General features: G+C 41.7%; 1 protein-coding gene across 1 annotated transcript in view; it reads right to left on the reverse strand.

Annotated features, from left to right (window-relative positions):
• Window positions 1–2,648: 2,648 nt before the first annotated feature.
• Window positions 2,649–23,458, reverse strand: part of LOC135216338 (WD repeat-containing protein 19-like) — a 927,827-nt gene continuing 907,017 nt past the window's right edge. Inside the window, 2 exon segments of the mRNA XM_064251544.1 lie at window positions 2,649–3,603; window positions 20,299–20,375. Coding sequence (XP_064107614.1) covers window positions 3,492–3,603; window positions 20,299–20,375 — 189 coding nt within the window. The 3' untranslated portion in view covers window positions 2,649–3,491.

Raw genomic sequence — 23,458 nt, forward strand, 5'->3', positions numbered from 1 at the left:
ATCAATATTTATGTGTATCCACACACATATACATATATATAGTACACAGTAGCACTTGTTGCTGTTGAAATAACCGTTAATTATGCAAATATTTGATATTTGCTACTAATAATGAATTACAGAAATAAAACAATGTTCTATTATTCATTAACATGGACCGGGGGGGGGGGGGGGGGGGGGGGGGGGGGGGGGGGGTAGTTTACACGTAAACAGGGTTCCTCCCCTCCCCCCCCATAACCCCCCCCCCACCACCCCCCACCTCCCTCACCTAAATCCACCACAGTGCTCTATCCAAGAAACATTGCTGATATAAGTAGACATCGGAGCTCAACAGGTTTCCAGTCACTCTGAACATAATTTTCTTTTCATGATAATGGAGGTTAATTTGCAATACCATACTTTCCTTCAAGACTGGTCCTGACAAAATGGAACTCATTTGCGAAGGCTGAGACAATGGCTCGGGCCTTCATGGATATCAGAAGCAATTGAGCCCCTAAGGCTGTAACTGTGCTTCCTTTTCTTTGGTTACACTTTCAGATAACATATTACCTTTCAATTTCAATCAATTTTCTGTTTGAGATGAACAATCTCGCTATTTTTCTCGATCTTTATAAACTATCTATCCAGAAAATCTGCAGTACATTCAAAATATCTGCTCATGAAAATGTTTAATGGAATGGTACAAGTACATGATTTAATTTGTGCACTGGTCACGTGGATGAAGCTACAATCGTGTCAATTATTACTTATACAGTAATGAATAAGATAGATTTTTTTTCTTTGTCAAAATTGTGAACAATGTGTCCCAGAAATGTTTTGGAAAATTAAAACTATTAAACGCTGAAATTAAATTATTACTTGTTACTACCAAGAGCCATTGGTTTGTCAACAAGTGAAAGCTGTAGTTTAGTCAGTGTTGTCATGAAATTAATTATATAAATCATAACATACAGGGATTGCATTTTGCGAATTATCTTGTGCATATTATTCAACAATGGAAATTTCTGGAAAACGATAAACTTTTTAGTGTCAATTTCTAAGTGATTCTATTTATACTCTGAACATGTGGAGGAAGTGCAATATGGCCCAAATTTTGACATTTGTGTGGGAGTGTCATGGTAATCGCTTTATGCCAAGAAAAAAATATTAAAGGAAAGGAAAATGTATCTTCTTCGAGTAGGTCTGCAGCAAGGAGGTATTCCCGCACGTGTTTGGGGCATCTGTTCTCATGATTGTTCGAGAATACTCTGTTGCTTTGTGGAACTCCAGCATGCAGACGCTGGAAGCAACACGACACTTTGGATATGACGTAACAATTCGTCCAGATTATTCTCAGTTCTTGGGATGGAAATGTTCGTTGGTTAGCCCCGCCCCAAGATCGACGTGTATTTATAATATATATATAATATATATATATATATATTATATATATATATAATATAGATATGATATATATATATATATATATATATCTTATATATTATATATATAATATATATATATATGATATATATATATATATATATATATATATATATATATATATATATATATATACATATGACTCTCTGAGGAAGTGAAGAGGTCAGATCATCAGAGATAAGAGAAGAAGGAAGAGACGAAGGATAAGAGAGGAAGAGGACACACTAGAGAGTGGAAATGGAAATAAGAAAGTAAAGTCTGTAGTCTGTAGTCGGAGAGGAAGAAGTCCCGACGCCGAGTAAACCCTTTCTGTGAAGAAGCATCCTGCAAGTTGTTTTCAGAAGTAACCCGCCCTTCAAGTTTCAAGAGTAAGTCATTCCTTCCTGCTGTGTGAAGATAAGAAGAAGCTCACCTGAAGTTTTTACTGTCCCCTTGGGGAGCCATCGTTTCGAAGAAATTATCTCAACAGCTGCAAAACTGGCCAGCAAGTATTTCATTGGTGCACTGTTTCCCCCTTTTCATACATAGTCAGATTTCATTTTGTTGTGTAAATAGGAGAAACCATTCTGCATTTATCTTTGTAAATAAGCTTGTAAATAAACTTCTGTTCTGTTTGAGTTTCTTTCTATATTCGTATCCCGTGTTTTAATTGTTGGTGTTGAATCCTTTTTGTTTGTTGTAATAAAGAACCTGAGCGGATCTCGATCCGTAACAGAGAAAATCTCACTTTTGTTTTTTGCAAAGTTGAGAAGTACAATATGCATTTAGAACGCATTTACAATACTGTACTGTATTATAGATTTTCGGTTACAAGTAAACATACTTTATGCATCTGAAAAATGAAAATTTTACTGACACAGAAACTTGTACTTTATCAATCAAATACATTCATGTTGCAGAGTAAGATTAACTAATAAAATAATTCAGTCACAAGAGTTTTAACTGATTTCTGTTTGTCTCCTTCCCTATGAGCCTTTCAATGATAGCAAATTTTTTCTAGAATCCTTTATTTTGGAAGTTTTTCTGTTTTTTTCTCTTGCAATCCAGATCTACTTGGTCAGTTTTTGTAACCATTTTTGCAAAAGAAAATGACCAAATCTCTAGTGGCGATTTGAAGCCACTTATAATCTGGACAGACCTGGCAAGACGAAACTGGAAGGTCATGGATGAGGCCTCGAACACTTCCCCAGGTTCATTTTGTGATTTTATTGGCAAAAGATACCAAGTTTCTGTTTTCCATTTATTAACTTATCCAAACGAAAGACAAGTAAGCGTGGATGGCATAAATTTTGCAACTCATTACAGTTCTGAAAATAACCCCTAAATAATCTTAAGGTTTCACCACTTTCACACTGAACTAAAGGATAATCTATTTCCTTTCAACTGCTAATACAAAAAGAAATTTACCTAAAAAATTTTTAGCTAGATGGTACAGGCTTAAAAGTCCAAAGCGAAAAATGAATAAAAATATCCCTCCTTGGTTGTAAACACTGATAGGAATAAAAAACTAACTGCTTTCATTTAGGGAAATTTTGTCGTAACACATCACAAAACTTATGATCTATAAGATCAAAATATTGCTTGATATCATACTTAAAACTCCTTCCAAATATTACATTAAAAATCCTTAATGGGAATAAAATTCATACATGCCAGTTTCTAAATAAAACTATTGTGTTCAAAATCAATACACAAATATCTGCACTCACAGTAATTATTATATGAATATGACTAGATTATCACCAGAGTTGATTTATTACACTGCATAAAGTAGTGTAATAGCACAGGACGGATAAGAATAACGTGACTTGGTGAGGCAGATTCCTATATGGATGAACAACACAAAAAAATGACAAGGTTAATATTGACTACTATCCACACAAAAATCTATGATAAAACATTCAACATCTGGAGAACCTTATAAGGTAGGTACTTTGTCAGTGAGTACAATAAATAGAGCCACATTTACAAAAATTATTATGTATGTTGCTTGTGCAAGGGAATAAGTAATAATAATATTAGATGAATTCTTCAGAAAACTAGAGATTTTAGTACAACCTGTTTTAAATCTAATCATGGGCTTCAGGGTTAACAACAGATTTCCACTCCGAAGCCACGGGAAGCTTGTCTGCACTCAAAGCTGAACTACACATGGGACACTCCTCTCCGTCTTCTACAAGTCTAAAAAAGAAAAAAGAAAATATCAAAGATCTAGAATATTTATACCATTCTGATATCTCCAGCACAATGCAGAGCTGATGAACCATCAACAAGGTACCAGCAGTAGATATTCAGTGAGGGTGAGCTGCCCCAAATACCAAGAAGCTGACTGGTTTACAGTTCCTCATTCAAGAGGCTGACCTCCATGAACTATAAAAATGGGAATCACTCTAGCTGAAAGCTGTTATCTATGACAATTATAAGGAGAATTAGGATAAAAATACAATAGTTTAATATTATTATTATTATTATTTTACTTACGAAGCAGACCGTCTTTCATTAAAAGTGATGGCTACTTCAGTAGCGTTACGCGTCTAGAGATTCTTCTTCATCTTTCGAATAGTGGCTTATTCTGTACTACTTAAACAGGCCAGTAGAGCGCCTATGGAGGTCATTATCAAATACAGGGTCAAAATCGACGTATATTTCAGCCTATATAGATAAACTATGATATCATAGTCATCAAAGTCATTCTCTCTCTCTCTCTTATAACGAGCTTTCATCTGGAGCTGCCAGACATCCTCTAAGCTGGGAAGCTAAGGGTGGACTGTTTCTGGAGTGGTGTCCGTCCTTCTTATATTTGGGGTCGTCAGCAGGGGGTCTGCCCCATGCTGATCTCCTATTAGCTAGCAGCGGTAAGTCTTCTTTATCATTGGTCGCTTGAGGTGGGTCTCAAGCCACTTTTGCCATGTTGATGGTTTCGTTCTTGTAATCTTCTAGACCTCCTGAAGTTTGTGGTGACGCTGTTAGGTGTTGCGTAGCGCTGCAAAACATCACGGCTAATATGGCTGTCGTTGCCTGAAGGAGTATCTCGTTCGGAGGTGTCGTATTCCGTAGAGTTGTCGTGGTCGATAGTGTCATTGTTGGTGGCAGGTCTTCTCATACTCGTGGGGAGGAGAAATTCTTCCTGTGTCGTATTCAGTGTTGGTTTTATTTGCTGGATGAGAAGCACCTCCAGCAGGCATAACCTACGGGCATCAGGAGCCTTCCCGATGATCTTAATGTTCTGGATGATCACATCCTGGGAGACAGCCTCTTGATGTTTGGTACAGATGTGGCTCTTAATAGCCCCCTCTTGGGCCTGGCAGGAGGGTCTCTTAAACAGGCACATGCTGGTCATATCTACGTAGGCGCCGCTGCAACCATAGACTGGGCATGTGTATTGGTATACCACATGTCTGCTTCAGGGGGTCTCGTACCTATGGGGAGGGTTTATTTTGCATAATTAGGCCGATTGTCCTCCGATTCTGGTAATATATAATTAAGTCAATTTTCTTGGTGTCATCGACCGTGATTACATTGTTGGCAATAATCTTCTTAATGAAGTCCTCTTCTTCACGGTAATGGGAACTCATGAAGGCTCTATAATACAGCTTGATATTATCCTGGGGGCGAGGCTGCAGGCTCTCACTACCCTACCATTTCTCCAGGGCTGTACAGATTTCTCTAATTATTAATTTATTCGAATACCCGTTATTTATGAGTACTTGGGAGGCATGGTTGAGTTCCTTATGAGTGCCCTGCCAGGTCAAGCAGTGGGAGAGGGCCTTCGTCAGGAAAGCCCTCTCCCACTGCTCAACCTGTGGTCTAGATGCTTCACTGTGCATCCTGAATTTGTTGGGTCGATGGTTTGTGCCCATGAGCCGACGAATTTCTTATTGACTAAAAAAATTCCCCTTCGGTTAACATATATGACAGTATATTCGGTTAACATACATGACAGTAGAGCGAATTAGATATTAAAAGACATTTGTAGCTCGATGTATTTATATATGAATCACAATAATGCGATAATCGACAACGTAAATGATCCTGAATTAGCACTGGCCATGTTGGATTATTACTATGGCCTGTTGCAGTTAAGAGTAATGAAGTGCCTGCAGGAGGAACGAAAGCGCAAGAAGACTTAAAGCCAAAAAGACTTAAAAGGAGATGCTGGGTGTGGCCCTACTTATAAATAAGACAGGAGCAAGGTTACTACAACAAGTTGATGAAAGAATTGGAAATTGAAACTTCAGGACTGTACCTGAACGTTATAAAGATTACAGAGAAGCTTTTCAATGAAATTGTTGAATGGGTCTCACCCTACATCAAGAAGACCCATTGAGCAAGGCCTGCATGTCGCAATCACCCTGCATTTCCTTGCAACTGGAGAATCCTACAAGAGCCTGTCATTTGAATTCTGAGTAGCTCCCGACACAATCAGCAGTATTGTGTCCCAGACTTGTAGGGCCATAGTGGCTGCGTATAGAGATGAGGTGATGCAGGTACCCACAACCCCAGAACAATGGAAGGAGGTTGCCTGTGGGTTTGAAGAACGCTGGAATTTCCCACACAGCGAGGAAAGCAGCTGAGATCACATGAGGTCAAGGTTAGTGTTGACCTGACAATTAGGATGCTGTGACTACTGCTCACCCCTTCTGCGCAAGTTGAGAGGTTGCCAAGTACATCACATACATTGTAGTGGAAGCTGTACATCGAGATTGCTACTTACATCTGCCATAATCACATGGAGACTAACTTACACCAGTCAAGAGGGTATTAAAACACTCTTACGTAGGTCGGCATGACATGGGGACTTTTGACCTTTGTCGTGGCTCGACTGCATATGTATAATGCAGCTGTAAACAATTACCATCACTTGGTGGACGTTGTCAAACTTGAGGACTGTGACGGCACAAGGAGACTTGAGCATAATTAGGTTGTTACCGAGTCATAATTGAGACATTACAACATGTGTTGTCTGATGTGTGATTCGGGCTTTACGGCTGCATAAAGGCATAATTGTTAAATCCAGGTTGTACCTAGTCCAAAGTAGAGATTTTGGATTTGGTTATGAGGCTACATCATCAGTTCAGATTTTTCTGCCAATTTTGTCAGTTACTAGGCTACATCATTCATTCAGATTTTGCTGTCAACTTTGAGTGTCTCAGATTTCATCAAATTGGAATTTTATTACTGAAAATCATTACTCAGAGGTTTTTTCATTACAGGTAGATCATTTTCCTTCTCAGATTAGAAAGGAAAATTAAATTTTTAGCCTAATTTGTCAAATTTTGATATGACAACCGTGGCTTACAGATTTTCCTAAGTGTTTAACCTGCAGTTTAGTTTTAAACTTGGTGTTCCTGTTTCTTTTGTTTATAATCTGGAAACATTTCAAGTAAATTATATACTGCAGAATTTCCCCAAGCCATCAATATATTATCAGTGGTCACGACTTTTAAATACTGGTCCTGGTTATTGATATTAAATTAATAGTTTCAATGATATATTAATTACCTGTGTATAACAAGAGCCATAATTCTCACCTTATCACAATAGTTAAAGATAATTGGAAGTATAGTATATACCATTTGGGACCTATGGGTGGTACTTTAATATCGATATTCTTAGTCATTATAAGAAAAATTAGTTTATAACGTCAGAAGTACACTTGTAACCTAAACTGACAGTTCAAACATGGATATGTTCTTGTAAAAATAATATGTAAATATAAAATAACAGTAATAATACATAGCTATTTTAAATGCTCTCACCCACAATTTAAGGTTATATGTGATTTTTTAAATTATATTTGCTTATGAGGCTACCTGCAATTGCAACTACCTCCAGGTCACCCTTAGGCAAGGTGTAATACCTGCAAGTATCCCTTTCTAGGGTTTCTTGTGCATAAACTTTTGAGTTAAAGGCTAAGGAGAAGAAAAACTCCCAATTTAGAACCTCTACTGTCTTGTATGGTCAACCTTTTTAGGTAAAGGCTAGGTCTATGGCTTATAACCATGGCATGGAAGAGAACTGGAGACCTCAACATGTATAACCTCCAAACATAATCATGGCTACGTCACAAAGAAGATTGCAGATGAACAGCACTAGTGGGAACTATGTCAGAATGGATGATGTGGTTGTTTTGATCGGTCAAATGTGGTGCAGGTGGCTTTTGACCGCCATCAAGTTACTGCCCCAAAAAGAAATGAAAGAAAAGTATTAACAACCCAAAAACAACAGAAAACAAGAAAGATAAGGATAGCTACTTGGAATGTTAGAACATTATATCAGACTGGAAAGAAAATAAATGTAGAGAGAGAAATGGAAAGAATGAAACTACAAGTATTAGGGCTAAGTGAAGTTAGAGGGCCAGATGTGAGATGTTCTCCAACATTAACAGGAGAGGAACCTTCATATACTACTCAGGAGGTCAGAGTGCAGAGAGAGGTGTTGGTGGGATGTTAGACAAATCTATTAAACCATGTTTGATAGGCTATTGGGCTGTATCTGACAGGATTTTGGTGGTACGTATAAAAGGCACACCATTTAATATATGCATAATACAAGTATATGCACCTACGTCAGAACATGAAGAGGATATTGATCAATTTTAGCTTTAGTTAAATCGGGCAAGAGAGCAGTGCAAGGAGGATGAAGTAATTATGGTTACTGGTGACCTCAAAGCGAAGGTGGGACAGGGAAGAACAGCAGATATTGTAGGACCTTTTGGATTAGGTAGAAGAAATGAGAAAGGAAACAGATTGGTATACTGGTGCTTAGAGAGAGAACAGATTATATCTAACACCTGGTTTAAGCATCACCTAAGGCATCTCTGGACATGGAAAAGGCCCAATGACATGGTTAGAAACCAAACAGACTTTCTAACCATCATTAAAAGATTTAGGAACTCTGTCAAGCAAGTGGAAGCCTACCCAGGAGCTGATTGTAATAGTGACCATGAACCAGTTGTAGCAACAGTGATGGTGAAATTGAAAAATCTGAGGAAGAGTACATCTAAATCAGAGACAACTGAAATGATTGAAAACAGGAATTGAAGAACCAATATAATATAATTGAAATAGATGTGACCAGCTTAAGGAGAAAGGCCCAGTGCTCTAACATCCTCAGGAAAAGTGGCAAAATATGGAAAATGCAATAAGAGAAGGCAATGAAAAAATACCAACAACAGAAAGGCGGAGCCCACCCCTTCTTGGTTACATGATTTCCAAGGGTGGGTACTTCTTTGGTTTTTGTTGAATACATTTCTTGCAAAAAAGTTTGTGAGTTTACAAGGTAGTCATCAGAGGCAGTGTTCCTCAACCACTTTGGGTACACTGTTTACTGGTAGGTGAGATATGTCCCCTTGGCACATTGTTTTAGTAGAGAACACAGAGTTTTCAAGATGCCATGGTAATTTGATAAGCCACTCAAGAACCACAAAGAATAGCACTTATGGTCATGCTTTTCCTACCATTTACTGTTGAGCCCTTACAGTTATCCTGCATAAAAGAAGGTAGGTAAAACATTGGGCAACTTTGCCATGGACCATTTTTTTGTCTTGGTCATTCGGAATTTTTAATTGGGAGCTAGGCCTATTCATCACGTGTCAATATCTTTTATATGCTCCCTTGAGGGCAAAGAGCAACTATGCTATCAAAAAACATGTTTTGATGAGGGGAAAAATCTATTTTTAGTAGCCTATGATTCCTCAAACACCTCGTCCCCCTCTTTATTGACAAAAAGGCACGGGACTTAGTGGTGAGTATTTTTTCTTTCACAGACTTTGCAAGTAATGGGATCTTTTATACTCTAACAGTGTGTCTTCAGAGGAATTCTTTGATATTTGTTGGAACCATGGGGGAACCATAAGAGTAACTCCTTTAAGGACTCACAAAACTACCAAAAATGGGGGTTTCCTTCATCAAAGCCTATTGTCTGTTGAGATGAAAATCACAGACTGAACTTTGGTAATTGTAAAATAATGATCAAAAGCAAAAATTTTAAAATGGAGGGCTTTGGAAGGGGCATTAATTTTCTCTGTCACTTAAAGTGGGTGAGAAAGAATACTTTGCTAGCTTACACAAGATCAATACAAATTATGTTTCACGGGAAACTTGACAAATGGGTGCAGTTAGAGAAGCTGATATGGACACTGTTTCTAAGTTTGACCAGCTTTATTTACCTAACCCCAAGGAAAAAGAAACCTATATGTAAGGTAAGATTACACAAAATTAATGTGCAGGTTATTTGCGCTGTTTCTAATTTTTAGTGACATTATTAAAGTTCATTGTACTTACGTATTATAGCTCATTTCAAGTCAATGAATGCATCATATTAGGAAACAATACAAACTTATGATGTGCCCCTTTTCACAATTTCTCTCCCAAGTCGTATTTTTACTGACATGTACTTAATGCAGTACAGTACTGTACTTTGTACAGTACAATACAGTAATGAAGTGTTACACACATTTTCCATTTTGCACAGATGTTTCTATCTCCCAACTTTCAAAATTTTTTGTAAAACTTTAAGGTTATGTTACAATAAAAAAGATAAAAAAGTTGTTTACAGATTTGTATATATCAAGTGAGTGTGTTGTTTACTTTACATATCTTGTAAGCTTCAGTAGTTATGATTATCGCAATTGATTACCTACACTGTATGTATTTTTGAAGCAATTTATTTTGCAGATATATATCCATAAATGAACTATAAGTAAATCAATATTGTTAATTGAATGATAATTACAAAATACTAGTTAGGATAGCTATAAGTACTTTAAATTGAACATTTACATTCACGTGCTGCACAATAAAACCTATATGAGTTGGAGCCATTGCAGGAATGATTAAAAATAAAGTGTATAGATCATAAATAACAATATGACAAGCCTACAGCCTCCTCTAAGTCATGGCATAGATCCCAAGGTGCAAAGCGATACTGTCTCCCACTGATCTCAGGCCCAGTACCTCCCGCAGTGCCTATATATGGTGTATTTGCTTTTGAAGATGCAACTGTAAAGCACAAACCATATTTTGACCCAGGTTCTTATTTTACCGGTACTAATCCTGCAACACCTTTCCACTTTACCCAGTGCAGCCCTTGTTCTTACAGCATTTGTATAATCTGCAATACAGCCTTCATAGTTACGTTTGAATTCCGTAGACAAAGTTCTTAGATATTTGAAAATCATTTGAAAACTTGTCATTCTTTTCCCTTTCTCTAGCTATATATTGCTTTTACAATAAACTTTTGTTTTTTAATACTGTAATGTAAATAATTAATGAAGGCTGTAACCGTACATAAGCAATCTATTGGCTTAACCTAGACTGATTCATTTCAATCCAAGCTTAGAAAAGTCATGTCCTTTAGTTAAAATTTGTGATCGGTATCACTGTACTTATCAGTACATAGTACTGTGCATTCACACAAATGTTCAGCAAGTGATATCTGATTGCCTCTTACGACTTGCTTTAGACGAATTTTGTACACCATGCTAAATGAATAATGTTTTGTAATATATTCTTCCTAATAAACTTAAAATTGAGAGAGAGAGAGAGAGAGGAGAGATAGTGAGAGAAGAGAGAGAGAGAGGAGAGAGAGAGAGACCAGCAGTAACTGGTGCAGAGGTGTCCGTTCGATAGCACCACGATATATCAATGACAAGGTAGTCCCGCTCTGGCGGCAAGTTTGGGACTCATTTGCGCATGTGATTTTGTGACGTCACACAAACCAGTCGACGCTACAATTTACTGATGTAAACGTAGGGGTAATTGCCTTTTTACACTTTGAAATGCAATTCAATAAATATCCCTCCATAGGTTTAAGCAGCGAATGCGATTTGGGACTTATTAAATACAGGAGTTCATCTTAATGTCGATATTGGAGAAATCGAATAGGCGAAATGTTACACAAATAGTAGACCCTTGACTCACGAACGCATTGACCCACGTACAACTCGATCCCCGACCAAAATTATAGGTAAAATTTCACCCTTGACCTACGAACTAACTTTGAGATACGAACAAAAAAAAATGCGGAAAATAAAAATTCTGTTTGGTCATGAACTAATTTTGACATGAACATTTGAAAAATGCTGGAAATTTCTGGAAAATAACAATTCACTTTGTTTCACAAACTAATTTTTAGACAAACATTTGAAAAATGCGCGAAATATCGCCCAGCACACGTGAGAGCGTTTGAGTTGCCATGGGAACAGCCATCCTCCAGCCGCCCACGCACGGCGTCACCCACGCATCGCTCTTTGTCTCATCTCATTGTGTACAAGACGTTACGTCAATTCGCTTAGGCATTTTTTGCGCTAAAACTTGATTTTCTTCATAATGGGCCCTAAGAAAGTGAAGAGTGGTGGTGAAAAGTAAGAAGTGAAGAGTGATGGTGAGAAGAGGGTGCAGAGGAAGATAACCATTGAAATAAAGAAAGAAATTATAGAAAAGTTTGAACGTGGTGTTCGTCGAACGTGACCGATATCGCAAGTGAGTACAAGATGGCCAAGTCGACAATTTCGACAATTTTGAAAAACAAGGATGCCATTAAAGAAGCAATGTGCGAAGGGAGTGACAGTACTAACCAAGATGAGATCGCAAACCCTCGAAGAGGCAGAAAAAATAATTTTGAAGTGGGTACATGAGAAACAGATGGCAGGTGATAGTGTAAACGAGCCGATCATCTGCGAGAAAGCTCGGCAAGTGTATCAGAGTTTGCTGAAGGAAACTCCTTCTACTAGTGCCACGCCAGATGATTTTAAGGCTAGTAAGGTGGTTTGATAACTTCAAGAAAAGGAACTTCTGCGTGCGGAAACTTTGGCCCCAGTGCGTAACTGGTCCGTGACTTTGAGGCTTCGATGCGAGATTGTGCAAGAAATTGTGTCCATGGGCAACAGTATGGGTCTACAAGTCAACGACGAAGATGTTGAAGAATTGGTCGCTGAACATTCAGAAGATTTGAACTGCGGACGAACTTGTTCAACTCCACAAAGAGCAGCAGGAGCAACTTGCTCGGGGGAGCAAATCAACTGACGAGAGGAGGCTGGGGGGAGGAAGTTACAGATGTCAGCAGTGATGTGATAAAAGCCGCATTGGAAAAGTGAATGATGTCCAGTGCTTCCTTGAATTGTATCATCCGGACAAAATTGTTACGAACAGGATCGTGAATATGCTCAATGAAAATTTAATGAGCCATTTCAGAAAAGTTATGCAAGGAAGGAAAGGCAAGGCAGAGCATTGGATAAGTTTGTGATTAAACGTTCACCAAAAAACCTAGAAGAGTTGAATCTCCGGAACGAGATCTCCCCGACCTGGATGGGGGAGGGTCTCCTTCCGCACAATAAACCTCCCTCCCCACCCACCACCCTCCTCTTCTCTTGTCCGTCAAGCCAGAAGTCTCGCCAGGTCATAGTAAGTGTTCACTTTACAAACGTTTTTATAGTGTTAGTTTTACCATTTTAAATTATATTATTAGATATATTAAGGTTTTTTACACTGACTTTTACATTATCTGTGTAAAATAAGGCAAAATATACATAATATATATTGGTTCGTAGGGGTCGAGAACCAATTAATATTATTCCCATTAAACCTTATGGGGAAATTAGCTCCGAGTCACGAACAATTTGGAACACGACCAAGGTCTAGGAACGGATTGTGTTCGTGAGTCAAGGGTCTACTAAGGGTTTTTTGTGTGAAACTTTTAGAGACGGACAGGAGCCTGGAGACAGGTCACAGGGTTTTTTCCACGGTTTGTTCAAACTTCCCTGTCTTGTCCTTACGTGCGTTTGGGAGGTCGTTATCAATTGTTTTGATGTTGATTTCCTTTTATAAGTTGTCCGTTGGCTCATGTGAGTCCGCCTTTCATTTCACGTAATTTGTAAACTTACAGTTTAATTTTGTGATAAAATTATGAAACCCAATCTTATCACAAAATTAAACTGTGTAAATTTAATAAAATACATGAACTGAAAGGTGGACTCATGCCAACAAACAACTTATAAAAGGAAATCAACTTTAAAACAATTGATAATGACCTCCCAAATGCACGTAAGGACAAGACCGGGAAGTTTGAACAAACCGTGGAAAAATCCCGTGAACTCAGTCTCCAGGATCCCGTCAGTCTCTCAAACTTTCACAAAAAAAAAAAAAAAAAAAAAACCTTATTTGAGCAACATTTCGCCTATTTGAGTTCTCCAATATTGATATTCAATATTTCATATAACCAAAATCGTGTAAGGACAACGCTTATTCACAATTTTCTCTGTATGTAGTTCAACATTCGCGTTGTTCTTACTTCCCTCCGCGAGAGCATTCAGCGGGCTTTCCGCCAATGTATATATCTTGTGAAATCATATTTTATGTACTTTTGTATTTTGTATTATATGTCTCTCAAAAAACACAAATCGGGTCTCGCCGACCCACTTTTATTTGTCCACACCTCACAACTGGTGACCTCCCGGTTTGGACGGTGACCCAAGCGGTTTTGGATCAGCCATTAAGGGACTAACTACCGCCGCTCACCTTCTGAGATCTTTAACAGACTCACACGGCGCCTCAGTATAGATCTCTGAAAGCTCCTACTGTGGAAAAAAAAAAAAAACAACGCCTCTAATGGACTAAATACGGCATACCTTCCCAAGGTGTGTTCAGGCGTTCCTCAAATGGTTTGTCCCGCCATTCACGACTCTGTCGACCGTTTTTGTGAGAAAGGACAATGGGCGCAGACAGTACCGTGCGAAAAACCCAGGCCTCCCCTGCCCCAACGACAGTCGCGCACACAGCTGCCGCTCAAGCTGTCAAATTAACCCCCTTCACAACAGCGAACCCAACTGCCTGGTTCTTCCGAGCTGAAGGGCAATTCCGGATCGCAGGACTCACGGACAAGGTACTGCAGGCTGAACTCATCGCAGCAGCCCTCCAGACAGAGGTGTTCGACTGAATAACTCCCTGGCTGACCGGTCGAGCACAAACCGAACCTGTTACACACGATGAGATAAAGACAAGGCTCGTGACAGCCTACTCCATGCCCATCGCTGAAAAGGCCGCCCGCACCTCGACCTAGTTATGAACCCCATGCGCGGCGCCGACCCACAGGATGCCTGGGACACAGTGATGGGCCTCGTCCGATTGCCCGAAGTAGGTTCCGACTGGAAAAAGAAAGAAATCTGCCTGAGCCGCGAAATATTCCTGCGGCAACTCGAGCCAGATGTCCAAAAGCAGCTGACGGATGCATATACCCTCCACAACGACGAACTTCTGGAGAAAGCAAAAAAATTGACGTTGTCGAGCAATGCTGCAAAGCTCGCTGCCCCCCGATCCTCCGTGTGCCTAGCCACAGAGAAGGGAGAAGAAGACGATGACGACCCAACGCAAAAGATCGGCGCCGTATCCCAAGGGAAGTCCTCCCACATGCAGCGCGGCGAAAACTCCTGGTGCCGCTACCACCGGAGGTTCGGGAGATACTCCAAGAGGTGCGAAAGCCCTTGCACCTTCCAGCAGTCAAAAAACGGCGACGGCAGACAAAACCAAAGCCGCCCGTGGCAACGGCCTCGTCGGAACCACACACCGTAGGGTTCTATGTCAGCGATGTGATCTCTGGCCGGAGGATGCTGGTGGACACGGGCGATGCACTCGATATTCCCGCCATCAGGAAAAGACCGTAGCTGCGAACCTGACAAAACAACTGCCCTCGTCGCCGCAAACGGGACCCCCATCCATTCCTACGACACGAAGTCCCTCAAGATATCCATCTTGGGGTGTAACTACGTCTGGAAGTTCATCATCGCGGACGTCAGGATTCCACAACTGGGGAAAGATTTCCTGGCACAGAACGGCCTCCTGGTTGACGTGGGCCGCAAACGCCTCCTCGACACGGGGGCATGCCGTTCCCTACCACTCGCAGCGGGCCCGGGCGCCACCACAATTTGTACCGTCGCCCCCAACAAGTACGGCAACCTCCTGCAGGAATTCCCTGAAGTCTTCAAACCGGAACTTCGTCAGGCGGCAGGGACACCGCCCAAGCACGGAATATTCCACCACATCACCACGGGCCCCCCGACACACGCGAAGTTCCGACGACTCCCTCCGGGCTGCCTCCAGGATGCAAAGCGGGCGTTCTCGGAAATGGAACGAATGGGCATCTGCAAGAAAGCGTCAAGCCCTTGGGCTTTGCCCCTACACATGGTACGGAATCCTGACGGCACCTGGAGGCCCTGCGGAGACTACAGGAGACTCAACCTTGCTACCGTCCCTGACCACTACCTCTTGCCAAACATGCAGGATTTGACCGGGGCCCTCCATGGAGCGAAAGTCTTCACGAAAATGGACCTCTTAAAATCTTATTTTCAGGTTCCAGTGCACCCCGAGGATGTCACCAAGACTGCCATCATCACGCCTTTTGGCTCCTACATCTTCCATTACTCCACCTTCAGCCTGAGAAACGCAGGGGCCACCTTCCAGCGCCTGATGGACAGCATCCTGGGGGACCTGCCTTTCTGCGTCTGCTACGTCGACGATATCTTAATTTTTTCCAGGTCTCCGGAGGAGCACCTACACCATGTAAGAGCGGTCCTGAAGCGCCTGCAGAAAAACGGGCTGGTCGTCTGATTCGACAAATGCATCTTCGGGGACGAGAGGGCGGACTTCCTCGGCCACGAGATCTCTGCGGCAGGCGTGCGCCCCATGGCCTCGAAGGTAGGCGCAGTGCAGAAGTTCCCAACCCCAACCACGGTCAAGTCCCTGCAGGAGTTCATCGGAATGGTCAACTACTACCGCCGGTTCATCCCCGGCGCCGCCCGCACCATGTCCCCTCTAACGCAGGTCCTCAAGGGGAAACCAAAGAACCTGACGTGGGAAGCTGAACAAGAGCAGGCCTTCAACGAGACGAAGAGGGTCCTTGCATGAGCCGCGACCTTATGCCACAAAGACCCTACTGCACCCTTACGCCTCACCACCGACGCCAGCAACGTTGCCTGCGGGGCTGTTCTCGAGCAGATGGTCCAGGGCGGTCCCCAGCCACTTGCCTTCTACAGTAAAAAACTGTCACCCGCTGAGACGAGATACAGCACGTTCGACCGCGAGCTCCTGGCGGTGTACCAAGCAGTGCGCCACTTCTGCCACCTCCTTGAGGGCGCCCCTTTCATGATCAGAACAGACCACCGCCCACTGGTGCACGCCTTCTCCAAGGCGGGCGACGCCTGGTCAGCTAGACAGCAGAGGCACATGGCAGCCATCGCGGAGTTCGGCTGCACCATCCAGTACGTGCCCGGCGAGAAGAACCCCGTGGCGGACGCCCTTTCGAGGATAGAAATCAACGCCGTGCACCTCGGGATAGACTACAAAGACCTCGCCCAGGAACAGGCCGCCGACCCGGAGACCGCCACATATCGCACAGGTATCACCACCCTCAGGTGGGAAGACGTGCCCTCCAGACACGCGGGCACAACGCTCCTCTGCGACATCAGCACGGGCCGCCCACGCCCACTGATCCCAGCCTCCCGAAGGAAAGCCGTACTCAACATCATACATGGACTCTTGCACCTCTCGGGCCGGACGACGATGCGCCTCCTGACAGAGAAGTTCGTCTGGCATGGAATTCAAAAGGACTCCCTCTAGTGGGCCAGGACCTGCGTGCCTTGCCAAACTAGTAAAGTCAGTCAGCACACAGAATCAGGCATGGGGGAATTCCCGCAGCCGAAACGAAGATTCGACCACATTCACATAGACGTCATGAGCCCCCTGCCCCCGTCGGGAGGCGCCAGATACCTTCTGACGATAATAGATCGCTCCACCAGATGGCCTGAGGCAACGCCGATGTCGGAGGCAACCACCAAAGCGTGCGCCGAAGCCCTTCTCGCCAGCTGGATCAGTCGATTCGGAGTGCCAGATGAGATCACGACAGACCGCGGACCCATTTTCCTGTTGGAGTTGTGGACTGCCCTGGCCCGCCTAATGGGGACATCGCTACACGCCACCACCGCCTGCAACCCGGCAGCTAACGGCATGGTGGAGAGAGTCCACTGATCACTCAAGGGTTCCCTAATGGCACGCTGCACCGGCGAAGATTGGAAGAGCCAGCTACCATGGGTCCTCCTCATCCTCAGGACCGCCCCGCAGGCGAACGGCGAAGCATCACCCGCGGAGAAGGTATACGGGGAACCACTGACAGTCCCTGGTGAGTTCTTCCTGACCAATGCTGACGACGCCGACGTCTCCATCGCCAGACTTCGGGAATCTGCTGGGAGATTCACGCCCTGTATCAAAACTTTCTCCGACAGGACCAAACACTTCCTCCTGAAGGCCCTATCATCATGCAAACACGTCTTCATCAGGGACGACGCCCGCCGCCCGCTGCTAATGAGACCCTACCGAGGCCCCTTCCGTGTCCTACGACGCACCGACAAGGCGTACCTCATAGCCATAAATGGTCGCGAGGACTGGGTCACAATCTATTGCCTGAAACCAGCCTTCCTTATGGATGAAGAATCCGCCGACACGGATTCCATAGGGCGCCTCAATCTTCCTCGGAAAGAAGCGGCTCAATCGGTCGCCAAACCTCCCAGTCGTAGACGCGGCCGCCCTCGGAAGACGGTCGAACCCCCCGAGGGTCACCTCAGGGGAGGCATCCCATCCCCTGAAATCCCCGAGGATCTACCACAGCAGCTGATTTCGCGCACCCGAGGGTGCCTCCGCCAGCCCGCTCGCTTCCGCGAGTAACAGTCGGAAGTACAAAGAAATCAGCCAACAATTATGGCTAATTATTGTCTTAAGGGGGGAGTATTTGTAAGGACAATGCTTATTCACAATTTTCTCTGTATGTAGTTCAACATTTGCGTTGTTCTTACTTCCCTCCGCGAGAGCGTTCAGCGGGCTTTCCGCCAATGTATATATCTTGTGAAATCATATTTTATGTACTTTTGTATTTTGTATTATATCTCTCAAGAAACACAAATCGGGTCTCGCCGACCCACTCTAATCTCTCGCGGGTCGGTAACCACATTTCCGCCCGCATGCTGTATATTTGAATTTTCCCTTACCTGTAATAAAGTCAGTACACTACTACCTGCCTTTTTGTCCACACCTCACAATTGCATTCACTGCTTAAATCTATGAGGGGATATTTATTAAATTGCTTTTCAAAGTGTTAAAAAGGCAATTATCCTAATGTTTACATCAGTAAATTGTAGCTTCGACTGGTTTGTGTGACATCATAAAAATACACCGGACCTGCGCGTGGGACTACCTGTTGTTTCTATATCGTGCATAACACTATGTAAACATAGTAACAATAACATTTGCTTTTACATCTAATTAATATTGTTTATAAAATATATTATACCATTATAAAACCTTTACATTCTCATATCTAATACATTTATTTGTACACAATATATTAACACTTTATGCTCTAAATTGTCACTGAATACTGAAATGGGAAATACTACGCTTAAATCAGAAGTTAGTCAGAAATCGTGGCAGTTGTTTAATCGAGCATAGTCTGTTTGGTGTAATGTCTATATTTATCAAATCTTTCCTTTCCCTCATATTTACAAGCAGTTAAATTGATCAATATAATTTAGAAAATCTATCTATGTGCAGTATTTATTATTAATTAAAATACTACGTGTCATAGCAGAAAATTCGTCCTTGAAACAGAGAAAAAGAGACGCTTTTATGTCTGCGTTGCTCTTAGTCTTATCCTTGAAAATGAACAGTTTCATGTACAAGGGCCACAATTAGAAGAATTAGCCCTCATCGCCATAACCATTGTGTAATGTGCTCATGCATGCTACCTACATATATGACACAGGTTGGGAGAGCTGCCTAGGTTATGGAAGAGAACCTCAGTCGTGTTCCGTTATGCTCATCCTAGTTGACACTTCAAATGGCAAATTGGATCAGGTTTGACTACTTTTGTTTTTGTTTTTTGGCAATGATTACTTTGTTAACAAAGAACTGGATGCTGCATGTATTTTTTTGCATGAATCGTTTGCTTGCAATCATGATTATTTGTATGCATGGTTTTTAAAATGATGAAATCGTTTGCTTGGAATCATGATTATTTGTTCTGGTTTTTAAAATGATGTTTGTATGAATTGGTAGTTTAACAATAACGATTATTTTGCTAACATGAACTTAAGTAAAGTATCTAATAGTACTATATTTTAGTCTTTGTATACATATGACACCGTAAAGAGGGAATGGGTGGGGGAAAGCCACAGCACACTTATCGACTACTAAGTCCTGACTTCGATAGTCCATCGTTTATGGATGAATTTTGTTGGAGCTTAAACTACTACTTTTGCTTCGGCAGTCAAGTTTATTTTATTGTCTATTGGTGCTTAATTTTAGTATAAATTACATAACAAGTGACATGGATAAGTTTCCAGCAATATAGCATATGTTTATTCTCTTTTCATAATGTTTACCAGAATAATTCGTTGTTTTATGAGAAATGCAATTTGCCATGGATGCCATAATGGCAGCAGGACTTAGCTGACTTACTATTCCTCCTTTCGCTGCCACTTCGATTCAGGCCTCACCATCCAGTATTTACCAATGTTACAAAAACGTTCTACTTCCCCCCCGAAATCTGACCACTATCAATTACTAATTAGCTCTTCATACATGCATGGCATGCACCCAAATCACTTGACTCCATTCAAACTCGCAATGCACAACTTCTCCTTGACCCCATTTATGCCACCATCATCTCCATCCAGTTCTAGAATGAACCTTCTTTTCACGTACTTTCTTGTCACTTTCTATTTCATCAAGTAGAAAGCAAAATACATAACAGAACCAAAAGCAAGTTTCTATAACGTTAGCATACTCTTGCACAGTAGGAACACAAACATACTAATGTTAATGCTATACTCACTTCAGTAACTCAGATCTAATAGCAGGAAACTTGCAGGATGGACACAGTGTAACATCATCAGCCAAAATGTGCCTGCCCTGTAACAATAATTCTGGTCAGAAACTGAATTTTTATAGCACAAAACTAGTTTTTCACTGCAAACTATTAATATGTACACACACTCACACGCACAGCATATATATATATATATATATATATATATATATATATATATATATATATATATATATATACATAACTACATTTTTGTAATATCTTCAGACTTAACAGTTTTTTTTCATCTTACAGACAAAAAGAATGGCAGCATTGAATGATCTGCATACTAATAGTCTGTTGGAAAGAGAGAACGGACCATCATCAAGATATTCAAAACAGGAGAGCTCACTTGTGGGAACCCAACTGCCTTCTAGCCTTGGCTAAATTCTGTAGGTTAACCGCAGAATCATCCAGGAGGCTACTTGTAGCACCCACCACCTGTTCCTGCCAACTGATGTGCTGAGCATTTCCCTCAGGAAAAGTTCCCCAGTGTCTACTTCTGCCAGAGTTGAAACCACTGTGGGTCTAGGCATAAGTAAGGAAACATCCCTGGCAAAGGTTTTCATACCTGATGTAACCATTAGGCGTGTGTGTGTGTGTGTGAGTGTGTGTATCTGTAATCTGATGGGTTGGGATGGACTTATCTGCCCCATCCTTAAAGAAATGTCCATAATAGCAGTTAACAGAAGCTCGAGTACTGAGGATGGCTCCTCTGACTTAAGGCAAGAGTTGGGGAGTCAGACTGCTGGTATATTCCAATGAGAGCTCTATTACCTTTTATGTATGCATTATCTCTAAAACCCAGTTGAGCACTTTGTTAAAAGACATCTCGTCCTGAGGAGGAATTTCATAATTTCAACTTACATAGCGCCCATGTGTGTGGGCCTACACACAACTACAACCACAAACACCAAGGAACCTGTGAGCGAGACATGCAGTCAAGAGCAATAAAAATTTAAAATTCTCTTGGTACGTCATTTTGTACAGATATCTTATTATTGTCACAACCCATGTATTATTACCATTATGTGTATTGTTGTGCCAGCTTTCCAATCATATCTGTATAATTTCCAACTGAACATCCTGGATCAAATCACATGTAAATCTATGTTTGTGAACAAACACAGATGCCTGGATTTAATCCCTTCTTCGATCTGTCAGAAGTAGGGACACTACTGTGCGGCCTGCACAAGCCAATGACGTGTGAATATTCTATAAATAAATCAGGTAGCTTTATGTGTGAGAATGAGAGAAAGTGATCCCTAGCTCCAGCAAGAGACTCACAGGTCTAAAATAACATACAAAAGTAATCATGAATACTTCAACATAAGCACAAAAAAGGTATCAACTACCCAAGTGAGACAGCAGCGTGTTACCTTAGGAGTTCACATCTCCGAGGTGGATGGTTAAAGAAGTTATAATGTAGGGAAGGGGAAAGAAATGCACATTTTCTATTGGAGGTAAAACATGTCATGATATGACTAACAGTAGAAACAAGAACAAGCCTAATCCCTTATGCACACAATTCAATATACAAACTGCCATCCAGAACTTAACTTATTTGTAAGTATGGTGATGTCTGTATACTGAGGGCTCTATGTTAGAAAATGAAGTTGGTTGTGTAGCAATCATAGTAAATGAGTTAATCAAGAAGAAATTACCCACTCCATGTTTGATATTCACAGCAGAGTTATATCTATGCCATGCTTGAAGCTGTACAATATGTTTTTAATGGTGTAAAGATTGGGAAAAGTTTTATCATATACTCTGACTCGAGTAGTCTTTTATTCTCATTGAAAAAGTGGATGCCCTTTCATCACCTAATACAAGATGTACAATGGTTGGCCGTGTTGGGTACCTGCTTGTGTGGGTATAGATGGGAATGAAGAGCAGACAAGGCAACTAAAGAGTCATTGAGATCACTGACTTTAAACAAATTATCCATTTTTATATAAGTAGGAGATAGCATAAAAGGTAATATGAAGCTGAAGCAATTCGACCTTCAGTTAAGAGATGACAATCATCAGATCATCCAAATTGGAGGACAATATTCAAACTCAGCTTTTTAGGCAGCTAAGGCGTTGGCCACATACGTGTAGTAGGGATTTTCCACACCACTGCCAAGTCTCCCCAGGTACTTCCTCCCCACCTCTCTCTCTCTCTCTCTCTCTCTCTCTCTCTCTCTACTTAGATTTCCAAAAGGCCTTTGACAAAGTACCACACAAGAAACTGATGACAAAAGTTAGAGGTTTAGGAACTGTAGGAAAAACAGCAGACTGGGTTGACGTCATGGTAATCGCTCTATAGCGAAGTAAAACATATTAAAGGAAAGGAAAATGCATTTTCTTCAAGTAGGTCTGCAGCAAAGGGGCATTCGCGCACGTGTTGGAGGCGCCTGTTCTCATGATTGTTCTAGAATCATCAGGTGGGAAATGGAACTCAACAGGCGCCGAACATATGTTTAGGAATTGCCCGCGATTTTACTGATGCCACCATTTTGTCTAGATCCATCTAAAAAAGTTCCTGTCGGGAGTCTGTGACGTTCGCGTTATGCTCCACCCCCTTCAGCCCCGCCCCAGATCGCCGTATATATATGCCCTGAGGGAGTAGAGAGATCAGAGAGATCATCAAGCAGAGATCATCAGAGAGAGATAAGAGAAGAAGGAACAGACGAAGGATAAGAGAGGAAGAAGGTGCATGAGTGTTTGATCGGAATCTGGTCAAGTCGTCCAGTTAGAGAGAGAACGACAGAGGTATTCCGACATAAAGCAAGCCTTCAGAGGAGAAACGTCCTACAAGTTGGTTCTGAGGAGTAACCTGCCCTTTGAGTACCAAGAATAGACATTATTTTCTGCAGTACGGAGTCAAGAAGAAGTCCAAAGTTCTACAGCTCTCCTTTGTGAAGCCATCACTTTGAGCATTGATTTTCAACAGCTGCAAAACTGGCCAGCAAGTATTTTCATTACCTCACTGTTTCCCCAGTTCACGCATTGTAAGATTTCACTTTTGATATGTAAATAGGAGAAACCATTCTGCATTTATCTTTGTTAGTAAGCTTGTAAATAAACCTTTGTTCTGTTTGTGTTTCTTTCTATATGCATATCCCCTTGCCAGGATACTTGGC

This window comes from Macrobrachium nipponense, chromosome 6, assembly GCF_015104395.2.
Source record: "Macrobrachium nipponense isolate FS-2020 chromosome 6, ASM1510439v2, whole genome shotgun sequence".
Classification (NCBI taxonomy): Eukaryota; Metazoa; Arthropoda; class Malacostraca; order Decapoda; family Palaemonidae; genus Macrobrachium; species Macrobrachium nipponense.